Source organism: Pinus tabuliformis, chromosome 6 (genome assembly GCF_031772625.1).
Source record: "Pinus tabuliformis cultivar Carrire ecotype Pingquan chromosome 6, CPIR1, whole genome shotgun sequence".
Lineage (NCBI taxonomy): Eukaryota > Viridiplantae > Streptophyta > Pinopsida > Pinales > Pinaceae > Pinus > Pinus tabuliformis.
Window position 1 is genome coordinate 204,974,261 of NC_142292.1, and position 17,401 is coordinate 204,991,661.

Consider the following 17,401-nt stretch of genomic DNA (forward strand, 5'->3'; position numbering starts at 1 on the left):
ATCTGTTCTCGAATAATGAAAAGTCTTGTAGTTGAGATCTCTACATCTTCTCACCTTGTATCAGATGGAGGGGAATTGATGGTCATCTACAAGTTTCAAAGATGCATCAAGCAAGCCTGAGCCACAACCTGAACCTGCTACCTAAGCCTACAGTCAAAGATAACAATACCTAGATTCAGAGTTGTAGCCAGACACAGAAAACCCCCTGTGCATGCCTTTGGTTGGTGGCCTTCCTTAAACCACCACAGGTTAAGACCTCCCTTTCAGGTTGAGGCTCTCCCTTTTCCACAGGTTGAGACCTACCTTTTCCAAGTTGATGGTCTCCCTCTTCAAAGTGTTAGGGACACTTCCTCTAGGAAAAGACTTCAACTTCTTGCCAGATTTGCAAGAGTTCCGGGAACCGCACTAAGCATTCCAGGTTGAGACCCAAAGGTCTCCCTTTTCACAAAAATTGGGAGCACTTCCTCTAGCAAAAGACTTCAGCTTCTAGCCATATTTGGAAAAGTTCCAGGAACTGCACTAACATTCTAGTGTTGGTGGTCATCCTTAAACCATTGTCGGTTCAGACCTCGAGTTCTCCCACCTTATATCTTCATTTGAGAGAGCACATTCAGCCATTGGCTGCCACTTTTTGTATTATAGCTCTCTTCTTGGACTCATATATACCCCTTCGGATTTAGGGCGGGAATGTTGGACGCCTAATCCGCTACGGGTTATGGTGTGGAAGTTGAACAGTCAAAGGGAGTCCAAGAAACCTTGGAATATGAAACCAATGGTCATAAGGATTATATAAATGTATATCTTTGTGAATAGAAATGGATCTCACACTTATCTTAATCTGTTGTCCATTGTTTGTGTATGTCTTTAAAAAGGTGGAATTTCCATAAATGATTTCTGGGTTTTGGAGAACTCTTGTTTTTTAGCCTCTCCACAAAGTTTCGAGACTATAATACCATCTGATGCTACAAAAATAACAATAACAAGCATATTTACATTTAAGATTAGTGAAATCACAACTCAACTAGACCCTAATGGAATTATTATTGGACAAAATGTCAACACTATTCAAAATTTAGTAATCATAACAAAATACATATTAGCTATGGTAATTTGACCTAATTTCCAGTAGCCAAGATAGGTTTACACCTACAGAGAAGATCTTTATGAGGACTCTTCGGGCCTGGCTAGGGTCATCTTCCTGGGGTTACTAACCAAAGTTGCTATCTCCTTTCATAGAAAAAATGGATCCCACATCAAGAAGTCATGTGAATTATTAGATTTTGAAATTGTGCCTCTTGAGCAAGTCCTTGCCAAGAGCGACAAGAATAAAAAATTATAAGGGTTACATCTTTATCCCATCACAATATATATTGAAATCAACATATTGGTCCATAATTTTTCTTCATTTACACACATTTCAGTAAGTGAGAATATCTTATCTTATTACTAGAAAGTTCCAAATTACCTGTTCCTGTACACTCGAAACCGCTGCACTTCTTGGCAATGTGTGGACTTTGAACCTTGATCATTCATAATGAATCAACATATAGAGATTCAATTAAAAACATAAATAATGTGACCTGTTGCGTGAATATGAAAACTGTGTGTAATTACCAAAGTAAAATTTGATCGGGTGTCGAAATAAGACATCTCGAACATGTCCGAAATGCCGGTCCTTATTCCATGCTGTACATCGAAAATCTAAAAATGGCAAACATTGCAAGGTAATATAAAAAAGTTTGCAAATATATGAAAAAGTTCACAATCATGATAACAAACAGAATTCGAATAGCACATTTATGTTAATACTGGTTAAAGTGGCCCTGATGTCACTTAAATATTACCATACTTGATCATTCCAGAGGTTTACGAACACATGCAAGTTTAAAAGGAATGTGTCACCTTCATCTCCACACTTCCTATGAAAATCAGCGAGAAATCCAGCAGCATCATCTGAAAAGAACACCCGGAAAAACTCCTCCACATCAATCTGACATCACAGAGTTTTGAGAAAAATGTCAACCACCAGCATATTTATAGTATATACAGCCAAAATTGATATAGTGCACTATTTTCGATTCCCATATAAATAAAAGATCTTAATGTAAGAAGATGCAATTGGGAAAAGGAATACCATGAATTTAGCTTCGACAACCATCTTATACTCTTCAGGTACTGTATCACAAACAACGATAAAGTAAAATCATAAACACTGACCAGATTATAGAATCAATATGAGAGGAATATCATAAGAGATAAGAGTCAAACACTACAATAAAGTTGGAGTATTGAGAAGAGTTAGATTCAAACTTAATCCTTTGTAAATTATCACAATACAAGGCAAACTCACATTGTGGAGCATCCTCATCTTCAACTAGCCATGTAGTGTATGGATGCGTTGAATGTTCCTCCTCAACTGTGGACTCTGAACTTTCTGATGCTGGTTCTTCAGCTAGATTGCAGACTCCGTCTTGGTTGGTAGCCTCAATATCAGGCTCTTCAGCTTTTTGGCATGCTTCCTCAGCATCTCTACAATTCAGCTCCACAAAGACAGTCCAAAGATCAGCTTACAAAACATAGGGAAAGGAAAGAACACAAGAACCTTCAGTACAGGCAAATAACTTTAATAGTTACTCCAATCAAGATCAACCTGTACCCGCCAACAATATCTGGAAAAGATTTTCTTTGATGGACTTCAGTTTCTTCACATGAAATAGTTTTGGGCTCTGAACTGTTGGTATTTATATTATTATCCTGGAACACATTAACACTTTGTTGGTTTCTTTTTCTAAGCAAATAGCAAATGAAGGGATTATACTAAGTGATCTCAAAATCTCAATAATGTGCTACCACAATGTATGAGCCCTCCCATTAAGACGATCATTAAAAGTAAAAGATAATAAACCCCATCTATTGCCCATCCCTGTGATGGACATTGGAAATTTATATCATATACTAGATCAATGCAAACATCAACATACTTGAGAGCCCGAGAGCAATTTCGCATGTTCACTATGTTGCAACCACCCATCTGCAAGTAGTCGATAAGCCTCATCTCGAGATAGAAATGAGCCGAAAAAATGCTGCATATGTAAATAAATGAGTAAGCAAAATCAAATTCAAATTGCAGCATTCTTTACATAAACGTACACACTGTGTGCTGTTGCTAGAGTTACCATGAAAATTTACCTTTTTCCCCCATGCTACAATCTCTATAGCATTAGGAAAGATTCCTGCAGTTTTGGCCTTCTGTAAACAGGTAATATCTCGAAGTGGAATAATTTTCTGCAGTAGAAGATCGTGTTAGTAACTTAGTACAAAACAACAGAAAGTTTTATAGACATCCTGTACATCTACCAGATACATATTCCAGAAATATTTGAGAGGTTGACATCAAATCAATACAGAAGTGAAAATGCACCAATGATCACAAAAAATATTATTTAATATTTTCTGGAAACAGTTAATGAGCACAGATCTCATTTCTATTCAAGAAACTTAATTAAATATTTACCTAGAGACATTAACTGTTAGATTTTGTGCACTAGACTCAGTGCGCACGCACACACATATCAGATCTGGTAACAGTCTCAAATGAACTATAACCTAGCTAGTTAACTGAAACACACTGATGTGCCTAACCATAAACAAATTATGCACAGCAGAACTTATAAAACCAGCAATTAGATCATGCACAGTAAATGTATTACACAAGTTCTGCCCAATCAATAGTTCTTCATTAAATTCTTCTCGGAACATACTCAGGCTCCCTTACTGGGATAATTGCCCTTGAGGAAATTACATATACAACAATTACCCTAGATCTGATCCAGCGAATCATGCCCTAAATCCATCTTCAATCTGGCTTATCTAGATGTCCTTTGCTGCTTTGTGCTCTTTCCTCGGACCTGGCACAACTTGTTAATTTTTGTAGCATCAGATGTGTTCTAGCCACGAAATTTGGTGGAGAGGCTAGAATACATGAGATCTCCAAAACCCGGAAATTGTTTCTGGAAATTCTACCTAGAAATGACTTAATTAGAGTATTACCCAGTTTTTAAATATTTCCTCAGTCCAAACTTAGGGAATATGGTTAATTAATCAGTATTAATTAAATCAAGGCGTGAATCATTTAGAAACTCACACGGATTGATCCATAGATGATCTTAGCCATTGATTAAGTTTTAATCTTGGTTGTTGGTGCTCCAATAGAGGATTATAATAGGAGGTCGATGTGGTGATGGAGGAACACCAGTGCAGATACTCAGTTGCCCAGGCAGTTAGATTTTCTCAGTAGCAGCAGCTCAGCAGAGAAGATAGAGCCAGAGGGTGAGTAGTAGGTGGGAAAGGAGGGCAGCAGTATTCCGAGAGGAAGGTTTCCAGTCCTCGGAAGAGATAAAGGAAGGAAGGCCGAAATTCTCATAGGGCCAGCGTAAGCTCTGCACAAAGGGTGACACAGGGAGTTCAGCGCAAAGCTAAGTCACCAAGTTTGTGTTTGTGTTCGTGTTCGTGTTCGAGTTCAGCGACCTTGAAATTCGAATAAAATTCGGCACCTAAAATTTTGCCGACAAAGTTCGACATATAGAAATTTGAAAAAAAAAATGTATATATATAAAAAAAAAAAATCAATTTAAAGTCAAATTCAAAGTCCATAATGCACATTGCAAACACATAAGATTATTGCTCAAACATTTAAATCATTTCCACATAATTTTATAAACCATGAAAGAGAGTGTCAATAAAGAACCAACTTCCATACATAGTAAACAAGGTGAGAAATTCATCATAGACATTGGCACCCATATCAAATTCAACAAAACCATGGGCCATATCAGATTTCATATACTGAAAAACAATCTGATTAAAAAGTATTCAAAATATATAAACTCGAAAGTTTAAAGTAGCTTGGCAGTTTTAGAAAATTGTTGATGCAAAAAGTAAACTAGAAATCTAAAACAGGAACACAAGTTTAATTCTTGATGTTCCTGTGGCCCACTTGTTATATCAAAAAGTTCTATATCATCAAAAGCAGTAGGAGTTGTGAATCCGCTAGATGCTTCAGCATCAGATTCATCACTCAATTCCCTGTCAATGTCACTATCAATGTAAAAATCAGTTTCATCCATTGATGCATTTGGAACAGGATCGATCCACGGAGTAGAGGAATTGGATGACTCTTTAGCCACATTTTTCAAAGCCAACTGCAAGTTACTATGAACATAAACAAGATCTTCTAATCTTCCAGATAACAATCTATTTATTTTCTTGGAATGAATGTGGTCAAAGGAACTCCAATTCCTTTCACATGTTGATGCATTTGATCCCTGGCTTAAGATATGAATTGCAAAATTTTGCAATTTTGGTGCCCCTGAACCATAAAATTCCCACCATACTGCGGGATCACTTATGCTCCTATCATACTTTGTTGATTGTGTTCCAAATAACCCTTCTTCTAACCTGTATGCCCTCAACTGACATCTGACCAAACCTACAATTACTGGATCTGGATTTAGCTTCTCAATAGCCTGGATAAGTCCATTCATGAATTCTTCATCCCTATGTCATGATAACCCACACAATCTAGGGTCCAAATAGCATGTTGCTGCATGTAATGGACTATGCATCATCTTCCATTTTTGATCAATTAAATCCCATATCTCCTAGTAATCAGCTTCCACATTATTAAAAGCACTTGCAATGGTCTTTTTGCAACGATCAATGCTTTCATAAACAAAACTCATACAAGGTTTGTCACCATCAACCATGCGGAGCACATTAACAATTGGGCCACATATTTTTAAAACCTTGTTTGCATTTTCCCAAAAGCCATTATTGAGCACTATTTGTTCAACATTTTTCCCCTTAGTTTCTTTTGAAAGAGTAGATCTCTCCCACTCAGTATTGCAAAAAACAGCTCTTAGGCTTGCTTTTTCCTCAACAACTCTTTTCAGAGTAATATAAAAAGTGGAAAACCTTGTATCACAAGGCCTCAACAACTCTTTTGATGCATTCTTCCTATATATGCTCAAAGTGAGATGATGGTTGATGATGAAGTTTGCAATTGTTTTGGGTCTTCGGATTGTCTCATTGTTAAAATTGGGAACTAGAGCCAAACTCCATGTGGATCCCTCTCATCGGGAGGTGTAGGATTGATTTAAAGATCATTCGATTCCGATAAGTATTCATGGAGATATGAATTTATTTGTGTTATGGGACAATTCGTCAAGGTCGGCCAACAACCAAATAAACCCCTCATGTGCTCAACGTTTTTGTATAAATAGAAGAGGTCCTCAAGTCATTTGGCCTCACTCACACTCTTGTGATCTCTCTCTTCATTCTATTTTGGGTTTTATGAAAGAGAGATCTAAAGGGAGTGCCCTAGTCTAATACGTTGTCCTAATGAAGATCAAATCACATCCATGGAAGTAAAGGCTATACGCTGCCCTAGACCCTAACGCTATCATGGAGGAGTCCTATACACAGCGTCTTATACGCGGCCATGGAGAGCCCTAATTACAGTCAGAGAGCAGCCCTAGACATGGAGGAGAAAGGGTTTTCTAGGAGTGTCTACGCTGCCCTAACTTACAGTCAAATGCAGTCACGGAAACACGGTTACGAGAGGCTAAACGCAGGTCTATAAGAGATCCTAAGATGTTGTCCTTAAATGCCCTAAGCGCTGTCCTAGGAGAAGTCATCTTGTTAAGTTATGGTATGTTCTATGCTTATAACAGTTTACTTCTTTTTCTTATTATATTCCACAGATTAGCAATCACATGTACCTAAAGTAAAGTGCAGATAGAACATTAAACGATCGACAGAAAACAAGTCAAGACAAGAGACACAAGATGTGGCGGCTAGCCAGGGACAAACCCCACAATGTGTGGGGAAACCCTTTGATCAAATCTTCTTTTATCTTCAATAATTTAGCAGAGAGAAATAGTACAATAAATCTGATTCATATCAGCAGTAGCAAACCCTAGATCAGCAACATGAGCATTAGCGGCTTCATCATCAAACTAGGGCAGACGATATCTCACAAACTGACCGTCGGATTGGCTTGATTCCACCACCAAAAGTTGCGGCTTCTAGAGGAGGTTCAGATGAACCTACAGTGCAGTTCAGATGAGGAGATCTTCTAGTCCACGCAGATCAATCTTTACTTCTGCAGTTGCAGCGTCAGTTTCGGCAGTTTCTGGCTTCAAAATAGGGCAGTCGATATCTTGCAAACCGTCCGTCGGATTGACTTGATTCCACCACCAAAAGTTGCGGCTTTCAGAGGAGATCCAGATGGACCTACAGTGCAGTTCTAAGGAGGAGATCTGATGGTCAACGCTGGTCAAACTTTGGATCTGCAGTTGCAGCTTCAAATTCAACAGCTTCCGGCTTCACATGTGTGAGAGAGAGACCCTTTTCTGTGCAATAGAGAAGAGACTCATTTCTGCGCAGTAGAGAGAGAGAAATGTGATGAGATGAGTGAGTCCAAATGAGGAAAAGTCCTCTTATATTTATACACAACATTGGTGTTTTAATAGATGCGACTGTTGGGCTTCTGAACCTACATGAGTTGTAGGTCGGCTTGACAATAATTCCATAATAAAAATAAATTCATATCTCCATGAATACTTATTGGAATCGGATGATCTTTATATCAATCCTACACCTCTCGACGAAAGGAATCTAATAAAAATATTATCAGCCATGAATAAAATGACCCACATGAAGTTTTTCCCTAGTTGCCAATTTTAACACTTCCTCTCAACTAGGGAGAACTTCATCTGCAATCTGATTATCGGTTGTTACTATTCATCCATCAAATGCACTACCCTGTACAGCCTGTCCCTTGTCCTGCTCTGCTCTATTCTGCCTGTTCTGCTTTGTCTTGTTGTATTGATCTATATTGTTTTGCTCTGTTCTGCTCTGCTCTTGCATTATTCTGTTCTGCTCTGCTTTTATCCGAATTATGAAGAAGAAGAAATGATGGAGGATGTATCATACTGACTCAAAGTCAGTCTCAGAGTATGTACCACTGGTCCCAGACCAGTCTCAACCAACCTGAAGTCAGCGTCATAGTGAGTACAACTCCACTGGTCCTAGACCAGTATCATCCTCCACTGACTCAAAGTCAGTCTCAGAGTACGTACCACTGGTCCCAGACCAATCTCAACCGACCCGAAGTCAGCTTCATAGTAAGTATCACTCCTACCACTGGTCCCAGACCAGTATCGCAGTCTCAGAAAGTGTACCACTAGTCCCAGACCAGTCTCAACTGACCCGAAGTCAGCGTCATAGTATGTACCACTCTCACTGGTCCCAGACCAGTACTGCACTGACACGAAGTCAGTCTCAGAGTATGTACCACTGGTCCCAGACCAGTCTCAACCGACCCGAAGTCAGTGTCATAGTATGGTACAACTCCTACCACTGGTCCCAGACCAGTATCATTGATCCCAGATCAATGGAGGTCGTCCTAGCGTAGGGAGTATGGTAGATACAACGATGCGTCCATCGGTACTATTATGGTCCCTAACTTCATTTCCCTGCTCATTGATCAGATGAGAGGTACTTCCCATGAGTCCCAGACTGCATGGGTAGGATGCCTCGACCAGAGAACTAATCAATCCTGTCCTCATAGGAGAATACATCAATCCTGCTATAATCGCCATGGAGAACACATCAATCCAGGCCGCCATGGAGAACACATCAATCCAAGCCTCACAGGAGAACACATCAATCCTGCTACAATTGCCATGGAGAACACATCAATCCAGGCCTCACAGGAGAACACATCAATCCTGCTACAATGTCACCACGGGGTGTACATGTATACCACCAGGGGATAGTGAATCATCCTATGGTCATATGCTACTCCAAGAAGCACCCCGCACCCCCCTGGAGCTCCCAGAGGTCAATGCATCATACATGACCCTCATCGGAGGGTCTTTGAACAACTCCAAGTTGTTCTCGGAAAGTCATAAATTTTACTTTCCCAAGGGGTTTTGTCAGAATGTCGGCGACCTGTTAATCTGTACTGATATGATGGAGCCTTATAGCTCCCCGCTGCACCATATCTCGAATATAGTGGTATCTAATATCGATATGCTTGGAGCGATCATGAAATACGGGATTCTCTGACAAACGAATCCCACTCTAGTTGTCACAAAGGATCACGGTGGTATCCAATGTAAATCCAAACAGCTCACTGAAGAGCTTTCGCAACCAAACTGCCTCACAGGAAGCCATGCTGGCAGCAATATACTCTGCTTTGGCGGTGCTCAAGGCCACCGACTTCTGCTTCCTGCTCATCCAGGATATCGAAGCAGATCCCAAGGAGAAACAACACCTGGAAGTGCTCTTATGGTCCTCCACATTGCCTGCCCAGTCAGCATCTGTGTATCCAAATAGTCTCACATCTCCAGCAGTGTATCTTAACCCATAAGTGATAGTGCCACGAAGATATCTCAGCAGATTCTTGGCACCAATCCAATGTATGTGGTGGGGTTCAACCATATGTTGACTCAACGTGTTGACTGCGAAGCATATATCTGGACGAGAGTTCACTAAGAACATTAATGCTCCAACAAGTTGCCAATACTCGGTAGCATTTCATAAAACAGGTCCAGCAGCACTACCGCTTAACTTCTTGAAGTCAAGCTCCATCGGGGTAGTTAAAGGCTTGCAGTCCACCATACCGAATCTTTCCAATATCTTCACCACATATTTTCCTTGAGATAGGAAAGTTTCTCCTGACTTTTACCACACTTCAAGTCCTAGGAAATAATGCATCAGTCCGAGGTCCTTCATTTCAAATTCAGAAGCCAACTCCCTCTTACATTTGAGAATGAGAGGGTATGCACCTGTTAAAAAGAGGTCATCCACATACAAGACCAGTATGAGAGGTTTATCATCTTCAACCTTAAAGTAAAGGTTAGGATCGGCTTCACTCCTAGTGAATCCCAGCTTCATCAAGTAGTTGTCGATCCTCTCATACCATGCTCGGGATGCTTGCTTCAGCCCATAGAGAGCCTTCTTCAACTTGCATACATGAGATTTCTGATCATAAATTTCAAATCCTTCGGGTTGCTCCACGTAGACCTCTTCTTTGATCGAGCCGTGCAAGAACGCAGTCTTGACATCCATCTGATATAGGTTCCATCCTTGTGAAGCGGCAAGGGCTATGATCGAGCGGATGGTCGTATATCTGGCAACAGGTGCAAATATCTCATCATAGTCTATACCTTCCTTCTGGGAGAAACCACGAGCAACAAAACGAGCTTTATACTTTTCCGTACTTCCGTCTGCTGCATGCTTTATCTTGTAAAGCCATTTGGAAGTAACAACTGTCTTGTCCTGAGGTCTAGGAACTACTTCTCAGACATCATTCTTCATGATAGACTCATATTCTTCGGTCATAGCATCCTTCCATACTTGATGCTTGACGACATCTGAGAATGATGAAGGCTCATTTGATATGATCGTGCTCATGATGGTCAGGTATCCCTGATACCTATTAGGTTTCTTACTTTCACGAAAGGTTCCTCAGGGTGCAGCATGTCCTTCAGCATCATCAAGTAGCCCCCTAAGCCATGAAGGCCTCTTCCTAGAAGAGGAAGGCTCATGTGGAGGAGGATCAATCGGATCCATGGGTTCTTCTACATCAGGCATTGATTCATCATCCTTTTTCTTTCAGTTCCCTGGTGTCGGCTTCTTGAGAGCTCCTCAAAGACAGAAGATTGTTCACCTTGCTAAGAGCCATATCTTCGTCAAAGGTGACATCATGACTAATTACGACTTCCCTTTGACCGGCTACATAGATTCTATAGCCTTTAGTATTTTCACCATAGCCCACGAAAATTCCTTTCTTTCCAGATGCACCCAATTTATTTCTTTTCTCTTTCGGCACATGAAAATATACAGGGCTTCCAAAAATTCTAAAATGAGAAACACCAGGTTTCTTATCGATGAACTTTTCTTTAGGAGTCTTGGAACCCAATGCTTGATGAGGGCATCGATTTTGTACATATACGGCAGTGTTTGCAACTTTAGCCCATAGAAACTTCGGAAGTCTTTGATCATGTAGCATGGCTCGGACAACGTCCATAATTGTGCAGTTCTTCCTTTCTTCCTTTTTCAAGAAGTATATCCAGGTCTTTCGAGAATAGTCATCAATAAAAGTGAGATAATATGAATATCCTCCCAAGGAGTTCACAAGCATCATACCAGATATGTTTGAGTGAACTAGTTGTAATATATCGGAGGTCTTGCTTTGACTTGAAGGGAATGGTCCCCTTTTGAGCTTTCCTTTGGCACATCCCGGACATACACTTTCTTTCTCTACTTGGAATTCGGGCATCCCTGTTACCATCTGTCTTAAATCGGGTAGAGCTTTGTAATGAAGGTGGGCAAACCTCCGATGCCAAAGTTCGGACTGAAGAGTTGTGTCACAAGACATGACACCTAGCGAACTTCCACCGACCTGATATAAAGAATCAACTCGAAACCCAAGAGTGAAAGCATCTTTAACACTATTTTTCCATATACATACCTTGCCATCGCTGAAGGTTACCTTGTAGCCTTTGTCTTCCATTGCCGAGATGGATACCAGGTTCTTTTTGAGATCAGGTACATATAATACATCTTGTAAGTGAATCGTATTACCTTGATTCAATTTGAGAGAAACATTGCCTACACCTTTCACGGGGTATTTCATGTCATCTCCAAGGACAATTTCCAGGTTAGTTTCTTTCTCTACCAGATTATGGAGTACTTATTTGTAACCAGTGAAGTGTCTTGAGGCACCACTATCAATGAGCCAAATTCCCATTGAGTCTGAAGGAGCGGAGGTAGATAGAGCAGCTGGTAGATAATATTCAGCCTGCTTATTGTCAACAGTGTTAGATTCATACCTGGAATTTCTAGCCTTCTTGAATGGTTGCCCTCTTCCTTGATTTCCAGCATTCCTTTTACCTTTGCTGTTGAATTTTCCATTTCTTTGATTACCATGAGAGGGATTTTGATCATCGTCATGGTGAGAGTCCTTTCTATCAAGGCATTCCCTTGCATAGTGACCTGCTTTATTGCAAATGAAACATCGTCATTTTCTTCCACCCTTACATCCAGTCTTCTTTTCGATTTAGACCCAGAATTATTTCTTTTCTTAGCATGAGAAGAAAAAGCAGCAGGAGGACCTTTAGGCAAGGAAATTTCTTGCTCTTCTACCCTTGTTTCTTCTTGAATGCATCTAGCCATTAATTCCTCGAAACCAGGAATTACATTATTGTTCAGAAGAGTAATCCTGAACACATACCATTCGAATGGTAATCCTCCAAGAGTTGTGAGTGCCATTTCTCTGTCAGTAATAGTCTCCCCAATAGATAGGAGATTGTTCTTGATCTCGGTGATTCTTAAGAAGCATGCTTGCATACTCTCATCTTTACCCTTCTTGATTTACCTCAGCTTATTTCTAAGAAACAAAACTTGATTTGCATCATTAACTTTAAATAAACTCACCAGTCTATCGTAGATTTCCTTGGAGGTGTCTAGATCAAAGATGTAGGCCACCAAGCGCTTGTCGATAGAGTCCCGGATGATCTTCTTCGCTTTAATTTCTCCATTCTTCCATTTGTTTTTGGCAATAGGAGGAGCATTTGATGGAGGCTCAACAATATTGCCTCTCACATGATCCAACACTCCTTGATCCTCAAGGGTTAGATCGATAGACATCTTCCATCCGTGATAGTCAGCTTTCTCACGGAGCTTGTCTTCGGCAAGAAAGAGTGTTGAGGACCCCATCATTCTTTTAGGATAGCTTTGCCAATCTTCTCTTCAGTGATTGCTCTTGCTCTTGCTTGGGCTTTGTCTTCACCTCAGCTTCGATCCCATGTTAAGTTATGGTATGTTCTATGCTTATAACAGTTTACTTCTTTTTCTTATTATATTCCACATATTAGCAATCACATGTACATAAATTAAAGTGCAGATAGAACATTAAATAATCGACAGAAAACAAGCCAAGACAAGAGACACAAGATGTGGCGGCTAGCCAGGGACAAACCCCACAATTGGTGGGGAAACCCTTTGATCAAATCTTCTTTTATCTTCAATAATTCAACAGAGAGAAATAGTACAATAAATCTGACTCATATCAGCAGTAGCAAACCCTAGATCAACAGCATCAGCATTAGCAGCGTCATCATCAAACTAGGGCAGACGATATCTCACAAACTGACCATCGGATCGGCTTGATTCCACCACCAAAAGTTGCGGCTTCCAGAGGAGGTTCAGATGAACCTACAACGCAGTTCAGATGAGGAGATCTTCTAGTCCACGCAGGTCAATCTTTACTTCTACAGTTGCAGCTTCAGTTTCGGCAGTTTCCGGCTTCAAACTAGGGCAGTCGATATCTTGCAAACCGTCCATTAGATTGACTTCATTCCACCACCAAAAGTTGCAGCTTTCAGAGGAGATCCAGATGGACCTACAACGCAGTTCTAAGGAGGAGATCTGATGGTCAACGCTGGTCAAACTTTGGATCTGCAGTTGCAGCTTCAGGTTCAACAACTTCCGGCTTCACATGTGTGAGAGAGAGACCCTTTTCTGCGCAGTAGAGAAGAGACTCATTTCTGCGCAGTAGAGAGAGAGAGATGTGATGAGATGAGTGAGTCCAAATGAGGAAAAGTCCTCTTATATTTATACACAACGTTGGTGTTTGAATAGATGCGATTGTTAGGCTTCTGAGCCTATATGAGTTGTAGGTCGGCTTGATAATAATTCCATAATCAAAATAAATTCATATCTCCATGAATTCTTATCGGAATCGGATAATCTTTATATCAATCCTACACCTCTCGACGAGAGGAATCTAATAAAAATATTATCAGCCATGAATAAGATGACCCACATGAAGTTTTTCCCTGGTTGCCAATTTTAACACATCTAGACGCAAAGGAAGGAGGGTCTTGTTATGTGCTAGCCGCAGAAAATAGGAGGACTAATGCAGCCCTCTAAATGCAGTTGAATGACTTGTAGAGGAGACCTAACTCTATGGAAGGCAGGCCTTAAAAGCTGTCAAGAAAGGGCTCCTAAACACAGTCAATGTATGATCTAATATGCACTTATGGAGAGCACAGATCGGCTGATGTATGAGGCTCTAAACCGCAGTCTCAAGAGGTCTCTATGGTGCCCTAGGACGCAGTCATATATGCTGCAACAGGAGGCACATATATGTAATAAAGGAGAGGCCTTAATCCGCAGTAAAAGGGAGAATCTAGCCACCATCAAGGAGACCTAAGAAGAGGCTCCTATCCGTTGTCCTGAAAGTGTCCTTAACGTTGGCCAAGGTGAAGCCATCGTAGAAAAGAGAAACCTTAGCAGCAATGAGGAGGTCTGGCCGCAGACTTATGGAAGACCCATGAACTGTCTCTCATCCATAGCTAGAACAGCTAGAAGGGTTGCTAAGTCACAGCCGAAGGAAGCTTCAGCATAACTGTAGGTGATAGCTCAATGTTGTAGATGTTAGTACTATGATAAAGGCTATTCCAGGTATGAGAATGCTTGCAAGTGGAAGTCACAGTCATAAGGTAAACTTGTGTGATGAAGGAGTCTGCACTCAGACTTATCTCAGACCATGTAAGGCTAGCTTCAAATGACTGGATGCTAACATTCTGAAGCATTGATGATTTTAAAGACAATTACTTTTGTGTTGCTTTGTGCTAGGCCATAGGCCATAGCATCATAGCATGGGTCTCTTAGAGCTGCTATATTAGTCAAAGATTATGAAGGAAGATTAATACAGCCACAGGTGCCCTCATCAGATCAACAGCTCTTCACTGTCAAGGGACATGCTACAATTCTATCATTGATTGAAGACAGTGATGGCAATTCAGGATTGCATCTTAGATTAGTCATCATTAACAGAATGATGGACTTAATTTTAGGTATGTTCTATGCTTAGAGCAATTTATTTTAATTTTCACAGTTAGCTCAATATCTTTTCCAGATTAGCAATCACATCAGCATTAAAGTAAACTGCAGATAGAACATAAACATAAATCGCAGAAGACAAGCCAAGAAAAGAGGACACAAGATGTGGCGCTAGCCAGGGACAAACCCCAATGTGGGGAAACCCTTGATCAATTCTTCTTATATGTTCTTCAATAGTTCAGCAAAGAGAGAGATAGTGCGTTTACAACAGAAGTCAACACTTTGACTTATCTAGATAAGAACATAGATCATCTCTAAGAAGATGATACATGAAATCAGTTGAAGACATGTTGCATCAACTGATTCTCCAAGGTGACTCCTTCACCTATCGTTGTGTTGCGTCATCATGCTGCACCTCACCGTGTTACACCCATCATCACTATGATGCATCTCATCATGCTTCATTAATCATGACTGTACCCATCACTGTACTGCATTATGTGCCATTGCCGCACCATGTTGCCATACTGACCTATGCACTGACTGCATCTTGCTTGCTTGTTGTCCCTAGCATGCTTGTTGTCTTTTGCATGCTAGTTGTCCCTTGCATGCTAGCTGTAACATTGCATGCTTGGTGTATTTGCTGCTAAGTACCATACAACTGTCCCAATGTTAGTTGGTTGTCCCTTGCATGTTGCTCTCCTTCGGAGATAGATGCTCTCGCTATTCCAACAGTTTCGGCAATTTCGGCTATCCCGGTAGTTCTAGCAGTTCCGGCTTTTCCCAGCAGTTCTGGCTTATGCCCTCAGCGTTAGCTTTCCCGGCTGTTCCGGTTGTTCTCGGCAGTTCCGACTATTCCCGACAGTTCCAACAATTCCAGCAATTCCGGCTATCCCCAGCAGTTCCAGCAATTCCAACAATTCCAGCAGTTCCGGCAATTCCGGCAATTCTGGCTATTCCCGACAGTTCCGGCTATTCCCGACAGTTCCAGCAGTTCTGGCTTTTCCCAGTAGTTACGGCAGTTCCAGCGTTTCTTGGCAATTCTGACAATTTCAGCTTTTCCTGGCAGTTCCTGCAGTCCCCGACAATTCCAGCTTCTGCCCTCTACATCAACTTTCCCGGCTGTTCCAGCAGTTCCGGATGTTCCCGGCAGTTCCAACTATTCCCGGCAATTCCGACAGTTCCGGCAATTCTCGGCAGTTCCAGCAATTCCGACAATTCTGGCTATTCCCAGCAGTTCCGGCAATTCCCGGCTATTCCCGACAATTTCGACAGTTCCGGCTATTCCCGGCAATTCCGGCAATTCCAACTATTCCGGCTATTTCCGGCAGTTCTGGCAATTCCCATCAGTTCTGACAGTTCCAGCAATTCCGGCTATTCCCGGCAGTTCCAGCAATTCCGGCTTCTACCCTCTGGAATAGGGCAGTGTTATCCCTTAGGATCTCTCCTCCTACTAAAACCCAAAGACAAGTAGAGAGGAAGAGATCTCAAGTGTTTTGAAATGACTTGAAAGCCACCTCTATTTACACTAAAACGTTAAGCACAAGTGGGGTTTATTTGGTTGCTGGCTGACCTTGACGAATTGACCCATAACACAAATAAATTCATATCTCCATGAATACTTATCGGAATCGGATGATCTTTAGATCAATCCTACACCTCTCGATGAGAAGGATCCAAGAAAAATATCAGCTTCCATTAATAAGATGACCCACATGGAGTTTGGCCCTAGTTGTCAATTTTAACACTGTTGTTGTCATAAAATCTCAAATTTATGTATATGTACTCTCTCTCTCTCTCTGTTGAACTATTGAAGAACATATAAGAAGAATTGATCAAGGGTTTCCCCACATTGGGGTTTGTCCCTGGCTAGCGCCACATCTTGTGTGCTCTTGTCTTCTGTGATTTATGTTTATGTTCTATTTGCAGTTTACTTTAATGTTGATGTGATTGCTAATCTGGAAACGATATTGAGCTAACTGTGAAAATTGAAATAAATTGCTCTAAGCATAGAACATACCTAGACTTAACACTCATTGACCGAAGGAAATTTGGCTAAGTCATGCAACATTAAATCCAAGCAATGAGTTGCAAAAGAGATCGAATAAATGTGATTACACTTTTCCATAATCAGCGTCCCTGCACCAACGGAATTTGATGCATTATCTGTAATAACATGGACCACATTTTTCTCCCCAACCTCTTGAATTGCTTCATCCAAAATTCCAAAAATAAATTCTGATGTCTTCACTCGATCCATTGCATTTACTGCCTTCAAGAAAAGTGCCCCTTGAGGACTATAAACAAGCACATTGATCAATGGGCGATGACACAAATCTGACCAACCATCGTTCAAAATTGTGCATCCTCTAAGCTTCCAAGACTCTTTAATGTGAACCAACTTTCCTATCACTCTGTCTTTTGTTTTCTTTAGCAAAGTTGTCCTTAAAGCTTCACATCCAGGAGGAACATAGCCCTTCCC

General features: G+C 40.9%; 1 protein-coding gene across 2 annotated transcripts in view; it reads right to left on the reverse strand.

Moving 5' to 3' along the window:
- The window catches only part of VAD1 (GRAM domain family protein), a 452,408-nt gene that overhangs the window by 308,160 nt on the left and 126,847 nt on the right, over positions 1–17,401 (reverse strand). Inside the window, exons 5-12 of one of the 2 annotated variants that reach the window (XM_089414877.1) lie at positions 3,190–3,285; positions 2,982–3,083; positions 2,651–2,754; positions 2,351–2,529; positions 2,135–2,175; positions 1,903–1,990; positions 1,615–1,701; positions 1,466–1,520 (exon numbers count right to left, since the gene is read on the reverse strand). In XM_089414877.1, coding sequence (XP_089271003.1) covers positions 1,466–1,520; positions 1,615–1,701; positions 1,903–1,990; positions 2,135–2,175; positions 2,351–2,529; positions 2,651–2,754; positions 2,982–3,083; positions 3,190–3,285 — 752 coding nt within the window. The remainder of the gene's footprint in view (positions 1–1,465; positions 1,521–1,614; positions 1,702–1,902; positions 1,991–2,134; positions 2,176–2,350; positions 2,530–2,650; positions 2,755–2,981; positions 3,084–3,189; positions 3,286–17,401) is intronic. The other variant, XM_089414880.1, reaches the window with a different exon arrangement.